The 20,244-nt window shown below is 36.7% G+C and overlaps 1 protein-coding gene across 1 annotated transcript; it reads right to left on the reverse strand.

Moving 5' to 3' along the window:
• Positions 1-1,727: 1,727 nt before the first annotated feature.
• On the reverse strand, positions 1,728-19,281 carry LOC582926 (general transcription factor 3C polypeptide 3). Its single transcript, XM_011672058.2, has 19 exons — positions 19,144-19,281; positions 17,186-17,348; positions 16,358-16,423; positions 15,250-15,536; positions 14,554-14,668; positions 13,826-13,992; positions 13,095-13,182; positions 12,626-12,740; positions 11,159-11,352; positions 9,568-9,629; positions 8,670-8,850; positions 8,036-8,191; positions 7,009-7,169; positions 6,298-6,384; positions 5,442-5,540; positions 4,695-4,773; positions 3,789-3,913; positions 2,998-3,085; positions 1,728-2,234 (listed from the first exon to the last, which is right to left on the reverse strand). The coding sequence occupies exons 1-19, from the start codon at positions 19,228-19,230 to the stop codon at positions 2,056-2,058; spliced, it is 2,499 nt and encodes an 832-aa protein (XP_011670360.2). The 5' UTR covers positions 19,231-19,281; the 3' UTR covers positions 1,728-2,055.
• Between the last annotated feature and the right edge of the window lie 963 nt (positions 19,282-20,244).

Below are 20,244 nucleotides of genomic sequence, written 5' to 3' on the forward strand. Positions count from 1 at the left end.
GAAATATATTCAAAAGAGAGAGAGAGTGAGAGATACAGAAAGAGAGAGTGAGAGATACAGAAAGAGAGAGAGAGTGAGAGATACAGAAAGAGAGAGAGAGATTGGAGAGGGGGGGGGGGGGTGCAGTACTCATAAATGGGTACCTGATAGGAAGACATAAATTTGTGAAATGCTGGAAATGGGTACTAATATTCATGTTAAGTAACTTTTCATTTTCATTATTTGAGAGGAGAGCGTTGGAGATAAAAGCATCAATGTAGTGTAATATCTAATAAAAACAGAGAAGAGATGTAAAAACCATTCTCTCCTACATGTATTACCCCTTTCCTGTCAAGTCATTATCTTGATTCTTACATGTCTGTCTCCCCTCTCACTTACACACACACTCTCTCTCTCTTTCTCTCTCTCTTAATCTCATTCCAGATTCCCTTTTCTTGTCCTTTTAGATTTTAGCCAGCCTTTTTCCTCTTCTCATCTCTGTTATTGTCATTTGTGACTGTGTTGTTTGTGTGAATTCTCCTAATCATATTCTACTGCTGTACACATGAACCCATGTGCATTGGAAAGCCAAAAGTAGGAAAGAGTACTCCATTCATACATCTGTATTTTGTATGAAAAAATAGTTTTATTTCAAATGTATGTACACATTATGTTATATACAACTACAGGTAAATATACACACATTTTAATGGCAAGAACTTGATTACAGTATCAAGAACATGTGATGTCACATCAATTCATAGTTTTCATGAGTAAAATGCAGTACATGTCTCAATGAACAAAAATCTTGAGTACAACATGGGTGTACAATAAAATTCAGAGTAAAGAGTACCAAACAACAAATAATATTCTGTTCTGTATGTTGAGTTGCACGTGCCTACTGATACTATGTTCAAAATATGACCTTCAAATAGTACTTTCATAAAGAGATGATGCAAGTTTGAATACAATCTCAATTAAAATCAACCTGTGAGTAGAATACTTGACGCACCTGTACTTGCATGCTTAGAATAGCACCTGCATGAAACTAAAAGGCTGGCTTGGGTTCAGTACGTAGGAATCTCTTCATACTCCTTATTTGTTGGCCCCCAAAATGCCAGGTAACAGGGGTTTTTTTAGGTTAATTTTATACACTCTTGCTGTACACTAATTATTTTAAGTAATTACAAAATTGCACTTTAAAAAAAGAATACAGGATGTTAACAATCATCTGACAACACAATCAATTAACACATTAATAGCTCTTTGCAAAGAAATGATAAATCTGGACCTTGTCTTATAAAGAGTGGTGATAGACTGGGATTGATCACTCATCCTCAAATAGATTGCTAACTTACAAGCTCCATCTCTACAGTGCAGAGTTGATTTCAGGTCGAGACTCATTTGAATTCATCACAACTATTTATAAGAGGGGTTCCTGGGGGTGTTTTATAAAGCTGTGCGTAAAGTTACAAATGACTTTACGCATGATTTGAATATGAAGAGCTGAATGGGATGCCCAAAGTTTTTCCTTACATTTTAACAAAGTGTGGCTGTATTTCCCATAATCTCAATTAAATTGTAGCCAAAAATACACTTTGCATTGAAATGTTTGTTAAAAATGATAAGGTTAATCTACATCCGCATATTTGAACTTTAGCTTAATATGCAATTAAAAGGATTTGAGAATCCCATTTAGTTCTTCATATTCAAGTCATGCGTAACTTTACACAGAACTTTATAAAACCCCCCCCCCCCCCCCCCAGGTATCACCCCATCTCAACATGTTTTTACTCTCATGGTAATCTTCCAAAATGACTTACAAAGAATGAGAAAGCACACAAATTATTTTCCATTTCTACCCAAACTCAACCTTCTCTTTGGGTTAAAACCCCTGTCACTCACTCACTTAACCAAGGTGATGTAAATGGGTACCGGGCAGGAATTAATTCTTTGAAATGCTAGAGCACCGCAATGGCAGCACAGCTAAAGCCGAGGTAATAATCTCCAAATTTGGAAGCACTTAATTATTCTAATAAGCGCTATATAAAAACTGAGTTTTATTATTATTATTATTCATATGACACAGTAAGTCTCTAATAGCTCCTGAGCCATTTCAGGGTTTCCACTGCCCCTATAGATGAGGGAGAGGTTGAAGGCTATCTGAGGTTGAAGGTCAAATCTATCATCATGAGGAATGATGGAAGGTAGACTGAGAGCCTTGTGATAGTAGTGGACTGCTAGGTGGTCAATAGCTGCAAGAAAAAACAAGATGGAGATTAAAGAACAAAAATAATAAATAGGAATCACTGTAGAAAAACTCTCATCATGAACAGCAAGATTTAAAAAAAGAAAAAGAAAGGATTTTTCTTGTAAAGTTAAATGGCTACTGTTTCTGATATGTTTATTATAAAGGGATCCAGTAACTTTGTCTCAGATCCTTTTTTTTTAAATCCCTGATTTAGCAATCATAATTATAAACCTTTAGGGCATACATGAATCCCATGACATTTACAAGCCGATCGCCTGCCTGATTATCAAGATATTTATGATTGGAAATCGAAATCAAATTTTGCATTTTCCTGATGGTTTTCATAACACTACAGTCTATTAGGGGAAATAAGGATGGTAAAACCAGTCACTCAAAGATTTTTACTTTTTTGAGGAACTTCATGATCATTTTGAAGCGAATTTTTTTTAGGGCTTCAATATTACACCATATCACAAACACTGATGATAGGGCCATGCATCTCAGACTTAACATTGTTAAATGATGCCTTTAATGGCAGTCAGTCAAATTTACCATTATTTATCAGCAGTCCACTGCCGACTAATTTCTATCATACCATGTGATTTTGACAACCCTAACAACTAAATCATTAGTACGAGTATAGTATAAGTCAATTGGTTTGATTAGCGGATCCTTCTAATCTAATCATATTTCATCTAATGAGTCCCTGGTTTGTTTCGCTGGTTGTTCAAATAACAATGTTAATATCTAGAGAGGAGTGTACTTACAAACTTGTTGTAATGCTCTTCCAATGTTATAGTTGGATTCTTGCGTATCTCCTCTTAGCTTCTGATAGGAGCGAAGACATGAAAACCCCTGTTGGATCAATTACATATTATGATATGAGATCCATCATCAGACAATAATAATGATATATCCATCAAAGTATGATTTCCTTGTGAAAACTACATGAGATACATATCAGTAATCAGATTTTTAACAACATGTCTGTCTATTGCTAAATCCAAAATCCAAAATCACTTGGTGTGTAGTTTAAAAAAAAAAATTTTAAACAATATTACCACCAGTTCTCTCAAATGATTAACATTGTCATTCAAATCAAGACCATGATCTACATCACCAGTGAGACCAATAAGATAAACACCATCATCATCTTCATGATCATCGTCAACTTGTCATCCATATCACCATCATCATCATCATCACCACCATCATCCTTATGACCATGATGATATTGATCAATATAATAATAATTTTTACCACTAACATCACTCAAGTGTTTCAGTTATCAGTATTATTTTTCACTTCCAACAGAACAGTAATTTTGACAAGAAATCAGACATGATTCAATAGTCAATAATATAATACATTTTTCATGGTTTAAAGTTATACAATAGAAAGTATACATAAATATCCAGTACAATAGATTGTTAAACCTTTTTAAAAGATAAACAGGTGGAAATGGAGGGATCAACAAACAAAATGTTGGCAACAAGCAGACTCGATGGTCATTTTGTAATGTGTGTTCTTCCTTCTTTGAAAATTAAAGTAGCCTAACCTGTGTAATGATGGAGTCCTTGTTGACGGTGAACCTCTGCGTTGCAAGGGCAAACAAGCTAACACCAACACACAGCAGCAGGAAAGGATTAGAAGGGTCGTGATAATATGCTCTCACATACTCTCCTGTAAATATGAAGAGAGAAGTTGTCAGTTACAGAGATGAGACAGAGAAATTCCCAAAATGGAGGAAGATTAAATGGGGGTCCGGGGGCAACACCCCTGGTGGGAGTTAAGGGGGCAGTGCCCCTTTCCAGGAGTTAAAGGCTGCTCCCCCTTTCCGCAGAAAATTTTAGGATATATTTACGTATTAAAAGGACACATTTTTCTTGAATTTAATTCTAAATTTGAGAGATATCTGCTATCTCATCTTGCTTAAAGGAACTTTATAGCATTGTTCAGATGAGAGAGACTTTTTTTTTTAACCCCTCTGTCTTGAAATCCCATCCCTGAATTTACCATCACATGTTCCTCACAACATTCCAAACAATCAGTGTCTCTTGATATCATCCTGGGGGCCAGTTTGTCCAAACCGTCATAAGTCTAACTTCTTGGACATCCCATTGAAACTTGTGTCATAGAATTCACACACATTGATGGGATGTCCATCAATTTAGACTAAATGATGGTTTTGAGAAACTGGCCCCTGAGGCCTAAGCACAAAAATTGAAATCTGGATCTACTAATTTCACTTATTAATGTCAGAATTATGCCAACTACTCATGATATTTAATATATTTCACAAATGGGGTCTACTGTAAATGTGCTGATATTTATTTCCATTTACACAAGTGCAATGACATCTTAACGACTCTGAAATTATTAAAAGTAGCGGGTCTTTACGTTGCCTTCACACATAAACAATAAACAGTCAGGTAACATTGTAAAATCTCACACAGTTACTCACCTATAGCATGTTTATAGCTGCTAGTCTGCAACGCATTATGTCCATTGATGATAGACAGGGCAGTACTATCAGGGTACAACTACATTTATTATAAGAAAGAAATAAAACCATGAATTACATAATTGTATACATTACATAAAGAGGTTTTCAAAATGAGAAAAAAAATCCAACAAAACTAGTATACCTAAACTCTTTGTAATTTTCAAAACATTCACTTTTTCTTTGCTCTAAATCCTGAATATATGTGAGTTTCCATTGAACATGTTTCTGTATTTGTTAGCACCACAGTTTCTCAATGTTGTGCTCCTTCTCTTCAATATACATGGATAGATTAATGTTGCCCTGTTTTTTTTAACGCATGTGTAACTTGCATTAGTCTGCTTAGAATCCAGTTTCACAAAAATATTCTAAGGCCAGAGGAGCAATTCCTATTATGACATGTCTCTTATGAGCAAGTCACACAACCTAGCCTACAGAAGCAGTTCCATAATCAAAGAAAACATTGTAAGCACTTGTAAAAACTTCAGGGCCCGTTGCATAAAACTTACCATTGATGGTAACTTTGACATAAATGGAAACTGCCATGATGGTAACAGGGCTCAACAGCCAATCAAAATCAAGGTTTCCATGGTAGTTACCAATGATGGCAAAGTTACTATCAATGGTACTGTGCAACATGACCCAGATGTTAAGTACTTGAGTTTACACGAGAGGATTTGCCAAACTACTTTTTTATCTTTCACTCACCCTTATAGTCAGCCTGAGGCAGAACTTATGATGTCTTGGTCCCATAGTGTTGGTTACAATCAAGCTAAAAAGGTTCATTAGATTTGTCTTCTCACCCCACTAATCAAATAAAGACAAGGTAGAAAAAACATTATATAGGAACAGTGAAACCTGTCTATATAGAACCACCCAAGGGAGACGAGAAAAGTGGTCTTTATACGCAGGTGGTCTTAGTTTACAAGTTCCTTTAATATATATTTCAATGAGAAACCATTTTCAAGGAAAATGAAAAATGTGGTTTTTGTAGACAGGCGGTCTTTCTACACGGGTGGTCACTAAAGCAGGTTTGACTGTATTACCAACTTGGCCACTCACATGCTCTGAGCAATCACATCCAGTTTGTACATGCCCATTCATGTTGATGGTAATGGTTTTATTGAAAATTCATTTGCAGCCAAATGACTGAATTGCAGAATTTTGATAATTGTGTAAAAACATAAATATTTATACAAACATTAATTTAAGTCAATTATTTGGAGGCCATGATTGGCAGGCATGTGGTTTTCTTACGCAGTATTATAACCTGCGCACAATTATATCAGCGCGCATTTATTGCAACGCATTAATTGCGCATTACTTTTGATTGACCGTGTGATGTCACAATGCTTATCAGTTAGTATTTTACTTAGATTTTGTCTAACGTAAGTAAAAGTCTAAAATGCGATTCGAATACGAGATAAGTAAATTTCTTAGCTTAGCCATTTACTTAGTAAATTTCTTACTTATGCTAAGTATTGAATTGAATACTGGCCCTGGTCCCAGTAGACCAAACTGAGAATTGATAATCAACACAATGAACAATGCATGCCATATGTACCTTGTTGACAAACTCCCTGATGTAGAAGAAAGCTTCTTCAAAGTTGTTATGAAGGTAGGACGCACAAACCAGCATGAATTTCAGTTTCTGTTTATAGATGTGAAGTGAAAGAAAACAAATAAACATGCCATGAGTGAATCAGCAATGACAAGTATTGTAGCATAGAAACCAAGGTGATCCTGCGGACCTAAAGTATTTGAATTAATGAACGATTCACTCTCAAGGGTTAGATGGCAGAAATCATGCTTGTGAAATATCTTTGATATTTAAATAAACTCTGATTTTCAGATCGAGTTAAAGTGATAACGATCGACATGTACATGAAGGAGAAGGGTTGACCGTGTGACAGAAAATGATATGGAAGATCTCTGCCTCGCTGCATTACGTCAAGAATGTGGTTATAGGTAAGACACTACCAATATGAAAATGAGCTTTATCGAGTACTTTCTACTGTAATCCCAAAGATGCTACTAAGGTAAATGACCTTTAATAAGACAAGATTTCAATCACAGTTTTCAACTATTCCTGTTATCATTATACCTATTCATACAAACATTGCTGTAAAATATCTAAGTCCGCCATTTTTAAATCCATTATAAAGGTGGAAAAGAGAAAGTTTTCTGTGTCTAAATATAATACACATGATATCAAATTTTTAGGGTGTTCTAAACTGTCTTCAGAGGGTTAATACATGCATGATGTTGTAGGTACCCTTGGCTTATCTGTTTCCTTCTCAAAGACGTTAGACTTGAGGGTATCTTGGAGGAGCCTGCACGCCTCACCAAACCTCTTCATCTCGCCTAATGACTGACAACTCTTCTGAATCAAACTAAACCACTCCCCTTTAGTGATCACGCTGTAGTTTGCATAATCTGTAGAAGAAGAAAAAAATTCATTCATTTTCAATCCCTTTCAAATAATTTGGTTTTAAAAGAGGAAGAGTGAAACCTGACGAAGGGCAGGCAAAACAAGATTTGTAAAATGTTAAAACTTGAGGTAAAATCTAAGCATTAGACTCAAGGAAATTAACATAACATTTAATAACATAACATTTAATGTTGTCTTTTTTTTTTTTTGCAAATTAGAGGAACTTTTGTATCAATAATCTACTTAAAGAGAATTTAGGTTTGAAAATATAAATAAAACCGGTACATCAAATCTAACTTCTAGAAACAATTTCACAGATTTTCTTATGACACAGTGGAAATGACTGACAGTAAACTGCTTGCAATAAAAATACAGCAAGACAAAACAAAGACAAATGAATAAGCCCCAAATTACAGAGATGAAGGGGACATAATAAATACAACCCTATTCTTCCTTTGTTCATATTTGGGTCCGTCCAGAGAGTTGGGGCATTTTTTGTGACATACCAGAAGTAAGAAACTATGTCTCCTATCAACTGTAACAATGTTTGCCCAAATTGAGTTTTGCATAAAAAGCATAGTCAACTATCTTCAGAATTACTCAAGCTTCAAGGCGAATCAATATCATGGACCTCAAGTTTATGAAATGATATGTGAATATGGTGTCCATGTAACGCTGATTAAAAGAGAAATGTGTATTCAGCAAGGATTTTGAAGAAAATCAACTGAAACATTAATGATTCCGGCATGGCACTACTATATATATTCATTGCATAAAAATCTTTAACATACAATTTTATCTTGCATGTGTAGTAGAATATCTCAGCGTCATATTTTTTGCCCCAACTTTATGGAATGACCCATATACAAACCTTCTTGGTCCTTCTGGATGTATTTTGAGAGAAGATTGAGTCCTTTCTCCACGAACTCTTGAAGGTGTCCTTGTGTGTGCATCAGTGTACTCTGTCTGAAGAGAAGCTGAATGTCTTGCTTGGAGAGAGCCTGATCATCATCCTGCTCTACTGGATCTGTACAGACAGCATAACAAAGACTAGGGGTAAACATGTCATCTTCATCATGATAAAATCTGAAATCGGCTGCCTAGCAGAGCCGGGGTAATAGTTGGAACACCTTGAACACCATGCATGGTGGATATAAATATCCAATATTATTAACAAATCTTTTCTATACATTCAGTTATGATATATTTGAAAAACCGACATTGCAAATCATTATCGTCGTCGTCGTCATCATTACCATCACCATCATCCCCATCATTAGCATCATCAATTCAATAATAAGTATCACCAAAATCGGCATCCTCACCAATGATAAACATATCATTCTCATTAAAATCAGTATCATTAACATCATATCATCCATAAAAATACTCCATTCATATCAAGTCTCCTTATATCATTAAATATATGAAATATAATACAAATGCAAGATACTAATTAATCAACCCTCTTGAACACTGCTGTCATCTCTCTACATGTTCCTTACCAAGAGTAAGTGTCTGTAGCGCTGACTCTGCTCTTCCCAGCTGCTGTTCAATGGCTGCTAGGGCTAACCTAGCATCTAGGTGTCTAGGTGCTTGCTTCAGAACCTCACTGTATGCCCTGCTGGACTCTGCTAGCTCACCTAAGGAGTTCAAACACTCGGCATATCGCAACCACACTGCAGGCTGATGGGAGACAAGTAGAAAGGATAATGTAAATAGTAAGAACCCATCTAAAAAGGACATCAACAGTGACCAAGACTTTATGAACTTTTTCAAATGGCATGGAAAAGTATTATTGGACATATTACAAGTTTCTCTTAAAGTCAAGAAATTATGAGAGCATAATTGATATTTGTTATCGTTGCCTCCAAAATTCAAAGTGATGGCCAAAGAAAACTTAGTAATTGCCTTCTTTAGTCTATAGTTAATAAAGACAACTTGTCATGTTTATGAAACCCATCTTCTATCACTTGCACATGGCATTTAGGGGCATCATTTAATGATTTCTCTTCTTTTATTAAATCATCTTATGAGGAATTTATTGCTTTAACAATAACACAATAAACATATTACACAGATTACATGACTGTAAAAAGTAAGGAAATAATATATTACATATTTTCAAATTGTTTAGTACTCTGTTAACATTATTTTCTTCAGACTTTTCCTCTGAGTGTTTTTTTTTTTTTTTTATTGTATTCACTTATTTTCATTTATTATTCTTTTTGTAGATTTGTAAACTTCGTTAAAAGAAATGTTTGTTCTCAAGTTAAATAATCTCTCAGGGAAGGGATTAGGCTGCTGTACAACTGATCAGCATGATCAACGATACAGGTGTGATAGGTTCTCTAGCAAAACGATCATTCATAGGAGCTGTACATTGCAAGATCTCAGCCTTACCAAATTGTAATTCTTGGCTGCAACAAGAGCTGCTAGTATCGGCTTGGCTGCTTCGTAATCATCTGAAATTCAAAATCCACACAAGAATACTTCCTTACATCACAAGCAGAAACAAAATTTGTGTATATCATCATCTTATTGATTTTCAATCATAAAAAGTATGCTATACAAAATGTCTTTGGCCTTCCATCTCTCGCAAGCCATCAATCTCACAATACCACAAGGAAAATCAATACAAAAATACTACTGCAAAGTGTTTTGTAGCTTGGAGAAATAAATTAAAAGGATTTCACATACACCAGACATTTAAGGTTTATTGCCATTTGATCTATGGCCAGTTCACCTACTTTCTAATTGGTCTATTCCCATATGGTCTACACCCAGCCCGTCTACTATCCACATGGTCTAATAATAGTTTCATCATGAACAATAATTCAATTCAATTCCATTCAATTTCGGTTTTATTACAAATATACCAAATAAAAAGTCCAAAGACTAACAATAATTGGCTCACAATGTATCATATAAAAATGCATTTAAAACAGTAGATTTAAACATTAAATAATCATAAAATATAAAATAACAAATATATTATGAATTAAATAAATAATAAAGTATCATATCAGACCTTATGGATAGGAGACAAAATGGACATTATATAAACTGGGAATTAGACTAACTGGTTATTAGACTAAATGAACAATAGACCAAATGGGTAGTAGACGAAATGGAAATTAGACCAAATGGCTGAGCCTAAATGAGCCTTCTTACCAAATGATAAGACTAAATGATTATTAGACCATGTAGATAGTAGAAAGGCTGGGTGTAGACCAAATGGGATCAGACTAGTTGGGTAGTAGACGAACTGGTTGTAAAACCAAACAACAATTCACCACCATATTATTGGTCAAAACATGATATAAAACGAGATTTCAAATCCCAACACTGCTTTTGTCACAGCTGCCGAGTCGCTTCACCTGCACAAAATTATTCATAAAATGAGTGAAATATTCACGAACTATCTGAGCTGATATTACAAACTTGACTGCTATACTGATACGAGCCAGGTACTTACTGATCTCTATGTAAGCCTCTGCTACATCCAGATACAAGTATACTGATACGAGCCAGGTACTTACTGATCTCTATGTAAGCCTCTGCTACATCCAGATACAAGTCTACTGATACAAGCCAGGTACTTACTGATCTCTATGTAAGCCTCTGCTACATCCAGATACAAGTATACTGATACGAGCCAGGTACTTACTGATCTCTATGTAAGCCTCTGCTACATCCAGATACAAGTCTACTGATACAAGCCAGGTACTTCCTAATCTCTATGTAAGCCTCTGCTACATCCAGATACAAGTATACTGATACGAGCCAGGTACTTACTAATCTCTATGTAAGTCTCTGCTACATCCAGATACAAGTATACTGATACAAGCCAGGTACTTACTAATCTCTATGTAAGTCTCTGCTACATCCAGATACAAGTCTACTGATACAAGCCAGACACTTACTGATTTCTATGTAAGCCTCTGCTACATCCAGATACAAGTATACTGATACGAGCCAGGCAGGTACTTACTAATCTCTATATAAGCCTCTGCTACATCCAGATACAAGTCTCCCATCTCCTCGGGATCCTCAGAGAAGAGAGGTTGGGTTACCATGGCTACCGGAGTGAGATGTCTGGAGTGGATGAGGCAGATGGCTAGCTTGACCCTCAGGTCAATAGGAAGACCATCGGGAATGTGGACATTCACTGCTTCTGGTTCTGCTCTGAAGACATAATAAAGAAATAAAAATAGAACAATAATTACTTGGAATGAAGAAAAAAAAAACATGGCCTTTAATTTGCTTTAAAGATACTATGTCCCTTTTGCAGCCAACATCAAATTCTGTAGAACTTTGCAGGAATTATGAATATGTTATGTATGTCATAGCTGTGAAATTTAAACTTGAGCAGTGTCCTAATATTCAAATTATGCAAGGAAACCCGTTTACTTGCTAGACTTCACTGTCAGACACTATTGAGTGACTGACTGGCTTTTTTCATCTTTGGTAATAACATACATAAAATGAGCTGTAAACGGTACATGAGCATTTGTCTACATCAATAACCCACTTCTTGTAATGGCCAAAATTAAATCTTTGCTTGGCATAAAATGTACGACCATTCGATACAATGGTCTGAACAATCAGACTATTACTTGCTTGCTCTATAGCTCCTAAGTCAATTCGACAACTAATAGTCGTTATTTTCCCACTAAAAGACATTTTCAAGCCCCCTCCTTTTTTAGGGAAGTTCTAAATTAGTATCGTCTTTCAAATGCCGTTGGAATTTAACCTTTTCATTTTTTTGGCCTGCAAATGGGACATAGTATCTTTAACTGTGTAGGTCGGTGGGTTGTATGTGTATTTCTGAAGCCAAAGGTACTATGAAAACAAGGGCAAATTTCTGAACATAGATAGGCTCCTAATAAACCAGCTAAAGCTTAGCACTATATCTGTGTAAGGGTGGAGAGCAACATCACCAGCAATCTTGATCCCAACACAATATCAGACTAGCAAGGACTAAACTCTAACTTACTACAATCGTAGGTTTACTAAAATATTTGATGTAGGCAGCAGATTATGGTCTACATATCTTTGAACGGGGCATGAAATCATCTACTAAACTCACAAGAGCCTTAGCTTATTCCCTTTTCTCTTTTTCTCTAGTGAATAACAGACCTGGGCCCAGGTTCATTAACTTCGTATCAATAACTAGTGTTCTAATTCAATACCATATTTACTCACAGCCAATCAAATGCAATAACAAATGCAATGACATGTACACATAATGTAATAATCTGGAGGCTTCCTATTTTCAAGTGTATACTTTTCGTTGTCCTCCTTTTCTTGTTCAAATGTAATTATTTACGAATGTACAATCTGATGTTTTATTTGATGTTCAAGAATTGAATTTGAATTGAATCGAATTGAATAATGTCAGTAACTTGAAATAGTTTTTTTTTTTTTAAAGTTGTCTTTGATATGAAGTAGTCCTTACCTTGACGGCTCTACTTTGCCGAGCTCTACTCTGACCCCACAGTGATCACACATGACCTGTATAGCACGCTGGTACTGACGACTGGAGATGTACAACTCAGCTATGGTATTTACCTCTGTACAAGGGAAATACAGGTAAACACTAATGAAGATGTTCATCCTAAATGACTCCTTATGATATGTATGTTGTCTTTTAAATACTGTAAATATAAAAATATATAATGCTAACCATTCTTAACAGTTCTTAACCCATTGACTACTGAATTTGTTCATTCCCATAGGCTTAATACAGGAACTACCTGTATTAAGATTAATCTTGCGCTGGACATATAGTAATCTCAAAGCCTTGGGTATATCTATTCCATGAATAACACAATATGACACAGGAAGACTATTTTTGTGACATACGAAAAGTTAAGGAATCTTAAAGTTAGGTGAGAGGAAGAGAAGTAATAAGAGATTGTGTTTACCTTCTGAGCTGATATGGTCTGGAAACCTCTTCACCAATGTCTCCATGGCCTCTATAGCAAGATTCACTTCCCCCAAGTTATGGCACCTCTGATTAAAAAAGAAATAAAACATAAGAATTCAATGGTTTGAAAGTTCATATATCCTAAAGTAAAAATTACCTGTCACTGTTTCAATGTCTAGAGTTAAAACATCTTCCTCAGACACAAATTGGCGGATTGAATCAAGTTGGTAATTTTACGACTACCAGTAGTTGTTTTTTGGCCATAACACCGTTGTAATTCTGCCAATCCGCTTTGGAGGACTAGTAGTCAATAGGGTAACAACTTCCAACCTACTGGGGACATAATCAAGAGATTAGCATACCATATCATAAGGATAGAGACAGATACCGAATTACTCACTTATGCGTATGTCAATAAAACTTTCTTGGAGATTTTTACTCTTGCACAACTATTGATGTAGTCCCACACTTAGGTTTTTTCAACTGGTAGGTCTGTAGTCTATGAACATTTAATCCTGACTCTGGCTTTAAGCTCAGTCTTAAGTTGAGTTTATCAAAGAAGTTAGACTGAGGCTTAGTTTTTCCTTTGTTTAACATCACTGAAGTCCTCAAGTCAGTTATAATTGAATTAGTACAATATAAGCCAATCAGATTAAATGTGACAGGTTCAAATTTTAATGATTTGGGTAATTCTGTTTGACTGGTGAAGGTCATGACAAGGTGATTCACCTGGACTAGTTCCCTAGCCACCTGTATACCCTGGTGCCATTCATCTTGAGGAAGATGCTTGATGATGGTATGATAGGACTCCATGGCCTTCTTGTTCTCTCCTAGTCTGATATACAGACCAGCGCGGGCATGGAGAGTGGGGATGTGATGGTTGTTGAATTTCAGTACTGCAACAGGAAATAAACACACAGATATTCGTCTAGATACAAAACCCTTCCAACTGCTTTACATTTACTTTTGGAAAGTATCAAAACTGTATGTAGTTAAGCAGCTATTTTTTTTCTTCATATTGAAATCAAGCCTACCTTTCAATTACCTTAAGTTTCTCTTAAATTAAAAATAGAATTGAAGTAATGTGTTCCAATCTTTAACTTGCTTTAAACTACCCCCAGTGATAACCATTTCTATTGAACATGAATTTCAACTGGTTAAAGCATTCCATACCAGGGCTCACTGACTGATGCTAAAATGCACTAACAATCAACAAGGTTGGCAACTCTTTCTGGTACTAAACCACTTTTATCTCAAACTTAACAACTAGCCTTGTTTTTTTCCTTAGTTCTCTCTCTGATCAACCAAGAATGAGGTTTCTCAAAAGATGAGAAAGATAATTGGGTTCCAGATTAAGGGTTAACAAAATAATTATTCATACATATACGTTATCTGCAGCCAGAGTTGACTTAAAATGATGAAAATAATTAATTACATGGCCATCATAAAGAGCTTACCTTTAGTATAGCAATAGACAGCTTTCTCCAGGTCATCTCTCTCTAAGCACACATCAGCAAGCTGCTGCCATTGCTCTGTATCTCTTGGTGAGATATGGGCTGCAATCAGTTGAAACTGACAAGATAAAAGAATGAAAATTGATGTTATATGAATCAAACCACTCTCTCCTTTGCTCTTCAACCAATTATCGAAGATTGGATTCTTCCAAATTTGGGGCTTTGATACATTGCTTCGATGGTAAATGTATTTTGTACACAAACAAATTTTGAATTGAATTGAACTGAACTATAAAATAAAAATAAAAACATGGTAAGTCAAAGAATAAAATTTCTTCCAACGTCAAGTCAAAGCATAGAAAACAATCAAAAGGAAATATCAAAGTTGTTGAATAAACGTAACGCTGCTGGATCCAAAGTACCCCTCCGGCATACTGCAGGGGGATACAATTACAACTATAAAAAAGGATGGTTATCACAATTCTAAGCGCCCGCATCAGGTGAAATTTTACATTTTGATTTAAGCTACTTATTGTTGCTCTCTGTTTAAGTTTGCTCAGTTCAAATCAGAAATACTTTTATCATAGCAAACGTGGATGTGATAATTGATACAATTAATCCACTTAGTCAATATTGGACCAAAATGAACGCCTCATTGCTTTTAAGAGAAAGAGATTCCTTGATGCCCTTCTCATGTACCTGCATAGACTTCTCCATGTCTCCCAGGTCCTCATAGATCATACCAAGGAGCTGGAAGGGCTCCACGCTCCTGGGGGCTTGACGTATGATCTCCATACACATCTTAGTAGCTTGGTCATGCTCTTTGCGTGCAAAGCAGAGATGAGCCTGACCCATCAAGCCTCGTAGGTTCTTAGGAACCCTGGTACGACGTCGACGGTGCTTGTGGAGCTCCGCGGGAGGGACGCGACACTTGCGTCTGCGTAGTCCACGCATGATCTGGATCTCTACGTTCATAGCATCAAATCCTATATGGTATGAAAGCAGTAATAGATTATGTTTTATTACATTTCAATTTTTTTACCTGACTACTACGAATGCATGTGTATGCTTGTAGGTGAGCAATGAGGGGAATGATTGCTTTAAATCCTTGCTGAGGGATTTGGTGAGAGGATTTGGTGAGAGGATTAATGCCTTACCAAAGGGCACTACCACATTGACTTGGTTTTAACCCAGGAACTCGCGGTTACAAGACACTTCTCTACCACTGAGTCATCATGCCTCCTGGACTTCCTTAATGAAGAAAAAGAAGCGAAATCATTTGGAAAGGCAAGGTCAAATGTGGAAGTTGGATTCTGTATCACATGTGTGAGTGTTCTCAAGTTTATACAGCTGGATGTGAGAAATATGCCATATTTGTGAAAATTTGTATGGGTAAGTGAACTCAAAGGTGGTTTGATTTATTGGAAATAGATAAGTGGTTGGTGCCTTTAAAAGTGGTGCTTGCTCAAAAATGAAAAAAATACAAACACTTCTGAATTTAGAGGTTGTCCTAACTGATATGAAGCATATTTCACTGCAAACCCATCATCATTCCGTTTCCTAAAACATCTTGGGTTGAGGATAAGAAAACATGAAAACAGTAGAAGCTTCATATGCTGGAGATCTCAACTGTCACATGACAGCACAAAGAATTTCGTTTCTATTTTTCATCCAGGATACTTAATAATGAATGCTTATAGCTCTGCTTGTCTAATTACATGGAAAACTGTACAAAAGTCTGTATAATTATGTTCCCTTCATAAGCCCAGTCATCTAGCCTGTTCTTCATTTTTCTAATCTTCCTTACCTGTAATGTCCCGTACGTTTTCCTCTTCATCTCCAGCGCTACTCTCTAACCTGGGGAAGGATGGATCTGGAAAATTATAAGATACAATCATCTCAAATCAAATGCCATAAGCACACTTAAACTTGCATTAAAAATAACCATAACATTATTTATAACTCGCACATATCCACCCCAAGGGGTGCTCATGGCGCCTTAACAAATTTTGGAAATTATTACCCCCAGCTTTGCGTGTGTTGCCATTACAGCGCTCTACTCTAGCATTTCAAGGAATTAACTCCTGCCAGTGATCATCAATGGCGAAAGAATACCTGTGAAGTTGTTTTTGTTTCCCTTGTAAGTGTTCCTCATCAAAACTTTTAGAGGGGAAGTCGACCCTGATATCAAGTTGGTTTAATATGAGCAGAAAAAAAAGAGAAAAATTGAGCAAAACCAATGAAAAATATTTAAGTCATGGATTTGTTAAGTTTAAAAATATTGGCAACTTTGTGATGTATCTTGCGAGGTCTCCTCTCATTTGCTACGTACTGAAAATATTCAAAAAGATTTATATATTTCCTTCAAAATAATAACTCATCCTCTAATAACAATCCAAAAAAAAGCATAACTAAAAAGAAAGTGAATACACATTTTCTAGTGAATGTTGTTTTAATTTAACTACCATCAGCAGTGCACCTACAGTACAGAGTTTTACTGATACAAGGATCTTAGTTTGGAGAATGTGCTATCAGCGTCTGATGTGGCAAATACAGTATGGAGTACCGTAATTGCATACCATAACAGGTACCTGCATACCGTACAAATACAAACTAATTACAGTTAATTTCATACCAGGATCTGTGCTAGGTCCGGCTTCTTCTGTCTTGCCGTCATCGCTTCCTCCTTCATCCTCCTCTTCATCATCATCCTCATCTTCTTCATCTTGCTTCTCTTGTGTTTGAGATGGTTGAGGTACATCAAAGTTCAGAGTAAACTGACCCTCTTGTTCAAGCATCTGAGAAATAAACACCATATTAAGGGGAAGTTAACCCTGATTTTAAGTTTATTCTAATAAAAGCAGAAAAATTTGAGAAACAAATAATTGAAAGTTTGAGAAGGGATGTGATAGAGAAGGACTGGAATCAAGCCGCTCTCCTATGACCCCATGCTCCAAGCCGCCGCAAAGTTATGCGCTAATCTGCAAGTGTTGATCAGGTGGTGAGATAAAAGAGCGCCATGAAATTTCAGGATTTAGAATTACTACATCAGAAAATGGTATCACAGCAATTGTTCGCTGTCCCTTTCAATGATTTCTCATCCATTGTTGAATGTGTAAAGAGTAGCACAAGCGAACACAAACTTGTGTACTTTCATGTCTCAGATCCTCATTACGGTAGATAACTTTACACAGGCGCGCGCCCGCCCGCAACCCACCGCCACGTACGGTATGCACTTGTATTGTGCAGCGGTTTGCTGTGAAACCTGTGAAAAACTGTATACTAATATCAACGTTTTTCCGAAAAATACTCCTAAAATAACAAGAAAATTTACATGAAACAGGTAATAAACATAACAACTTTTAAATCATGATCTTTTTTTTGACATTTAATGAATATTTACTTCATTTATGGTATGTTTTAGTAGGGTATCTCCACGCCAGAGTTACGGGTCAAATTTTGGATAGATTTCTGAACAAGAGCCATGCACTTCACACATAACAGACGCACACACTGCATTGCACACACATGAAATAGATCTAGACAAATCAACAAACATTTCAGAATTAATTTCCAGTTTGTACCTTCAATATGACGGAAATGAGAAATTTGTTAAACTTTAAAAATAGTTACGTAAGACTTAACTGAAGTGAATTAACCTTTTAAAGGATGCTGAAAAAATTGTAAAAAATAGATCTAGAAGACTAGAGGGTTGAACTTTGACTGAAATATCATAATTTGGGTATCGAATGAATTATGAAACAGAAAATCGCAAGCTTGCTCCTACTCCTACTAGTCCTAGCTCCTCGCACAATTTTTATACTAAACAGTCCGAGTCTAGACCTCTAGATCTAATTGAGTGCATGGGAACCAGCGCGATAGCCAATAGGAAGGGCCCTGTCGGCGCCAATTTAGTAAAATGAGACTGCGATTCGCCAAGATCGGATGAACGTTTTGGGCACACAGAGGAGCATCACTATCCTGACTCACTGACTGTGTAGTAAAAGCTGTGCTTTTGATTCTCAACATTTCAAACACCACTGTACAAAACTCAACTGATTTCACTCAAAATTGGTACATTAGTGACAATTGATGACACCTAAATAGCAGTAAAATACATTTTTTTTCAACTTACTGATGTTAAAAAGAATAATTTGAAAATTCAAATTGTAAGTCTAGTGTCAAACTTTGCTTACAGCTGCATCGACATGTACAGTCTATGCGATATTGTGTGGTGTGTGTTAGTGTATAGACTTCTAGGTCTCTGCCTCACAGCATGTATGCAGTGCTAGAGGTCAATACGCATTAGCATTGACTCTCTATGCTTTGCTGGAGTGGTTTTGGGCATGCATTAATTGACTAAATCATAATGTAAGTTCTCCGTGCGTGCCAGGCGCAGCGCGCAGGCCAGGCCGAGCCATACATGCTCCTCACAGCGACCAGCCGGGTCCCGATGGCGTGGGGCGTGAAGCTACAGCGGCCTGTAGCCTCTGCGCTGCGCTGGCCTGGTGACACTTGTCGTTAAGTTCTTAATGAGCGAAATAAATCTACAGACATAGACCTCGGGCTCTACATTTCATATTATATTATTACCTGTTGCCCCTGAACCCACTTCTCAAAAGGAATTTCTCCCCGAAGATACTGAAGAAGCTGTTCTTTGTCGATTTCTTCTTGGTCCATATTTGTTGGTTATTCTCAATTTCTCAATTAGGGTGTCGCCGAAAACTTCAATCGCTAAAGGAAATTATTTCTAAACCAAAAAAAAAGTAATAAAAAAAAAGTAATAATAAAAAGTAATAAAAGTAATAATTCGATAAGAATTAACAATTAAGGAAACTAAAATATTATTTAGGATGAGAATAAGGGGTTCATAGGGGAAGGAGAATAAGAAGGGGGTAGAGGAGAAGAAAAAAAAAAGAATGATGATAAATAAAGATTGAAGGATATCAGCTTATAAATAGTGTGAAGTTACGTGAAGGATTATATATGAAAATGTGACAATTCAATTTGTCAAATAATGGACTTTCGTCAGCCACTGACACTGTACATCCAAAGTCAGCGCTCATGGAGACTTAAATTGCTGGTTTTATACACAGGGTGACAGGGGGTAGCCATAGTTTGATGGTTTTTTTTTTGGGGGGGGGGCAGGGCACATATGCATGTAATTGATCGACGTTCTGGGGAGGGGTCTAAAAAAGTTCAACCGATCTTGGAAACATTTTTTTTGGCACCGGGCACGTGCCCCCCCCCCCCCCCCCCCCCGTGGATACGTGCCTGGTTATATATGAGAATAAAGAGCAACTTTTGAGCTTTAAAACGATGTAGACCCAGGGGCGTCGCCAAAGGGGTGTGGGGGGGGGGGTGCGACACCCCCCCCCCCCCCCCCACCTGTCAGGATATTGTCGGTCAAATTGTGCTGCCGTCGGGAAAAAGAGAAAAGGGGGAGGGGAAAAAAGAGAGGGAAAAAATAGAGGGAAAGGGAAAGAAAAGAAAAAAGAAAAGGAAAAGAAAAGAAAGAAAGGGAAAGAGAGGAAAGAAAAGAGAAGAAAGAGTGAAAGGGAAACAAAAGAAATGGGGGATGAAAGAGAGGACAGAGAGTCTGAGAGAGGAGGAGTGGGAGTAAAAGAGAGAAGTGGGTTGTTGGATGGAGTCGTCTCGTCGAGGGAGCCGGTGTGACCGCACCGTTTGTCCTAC

Source organism: Strongylocentrotus purpuratus, unplaced genomic scaffold (genome assembly GCF_000002235.5).
Source record: "Strongylocentrotus purpuratus isolate Spur 01 unplaced genomic scaffold, Spur_5.0 spur5_scaffold_3, whole genome shotgun sequence".
NCBI classification, from domain to species: domain Eukaryota; kingdom Metazoa; phylum Echinodermata; class Echinoidea; order Camarodonta; family Strongylocentrotidae; genus Strongylocentrotus; species Strongylocentrotus purpuratus.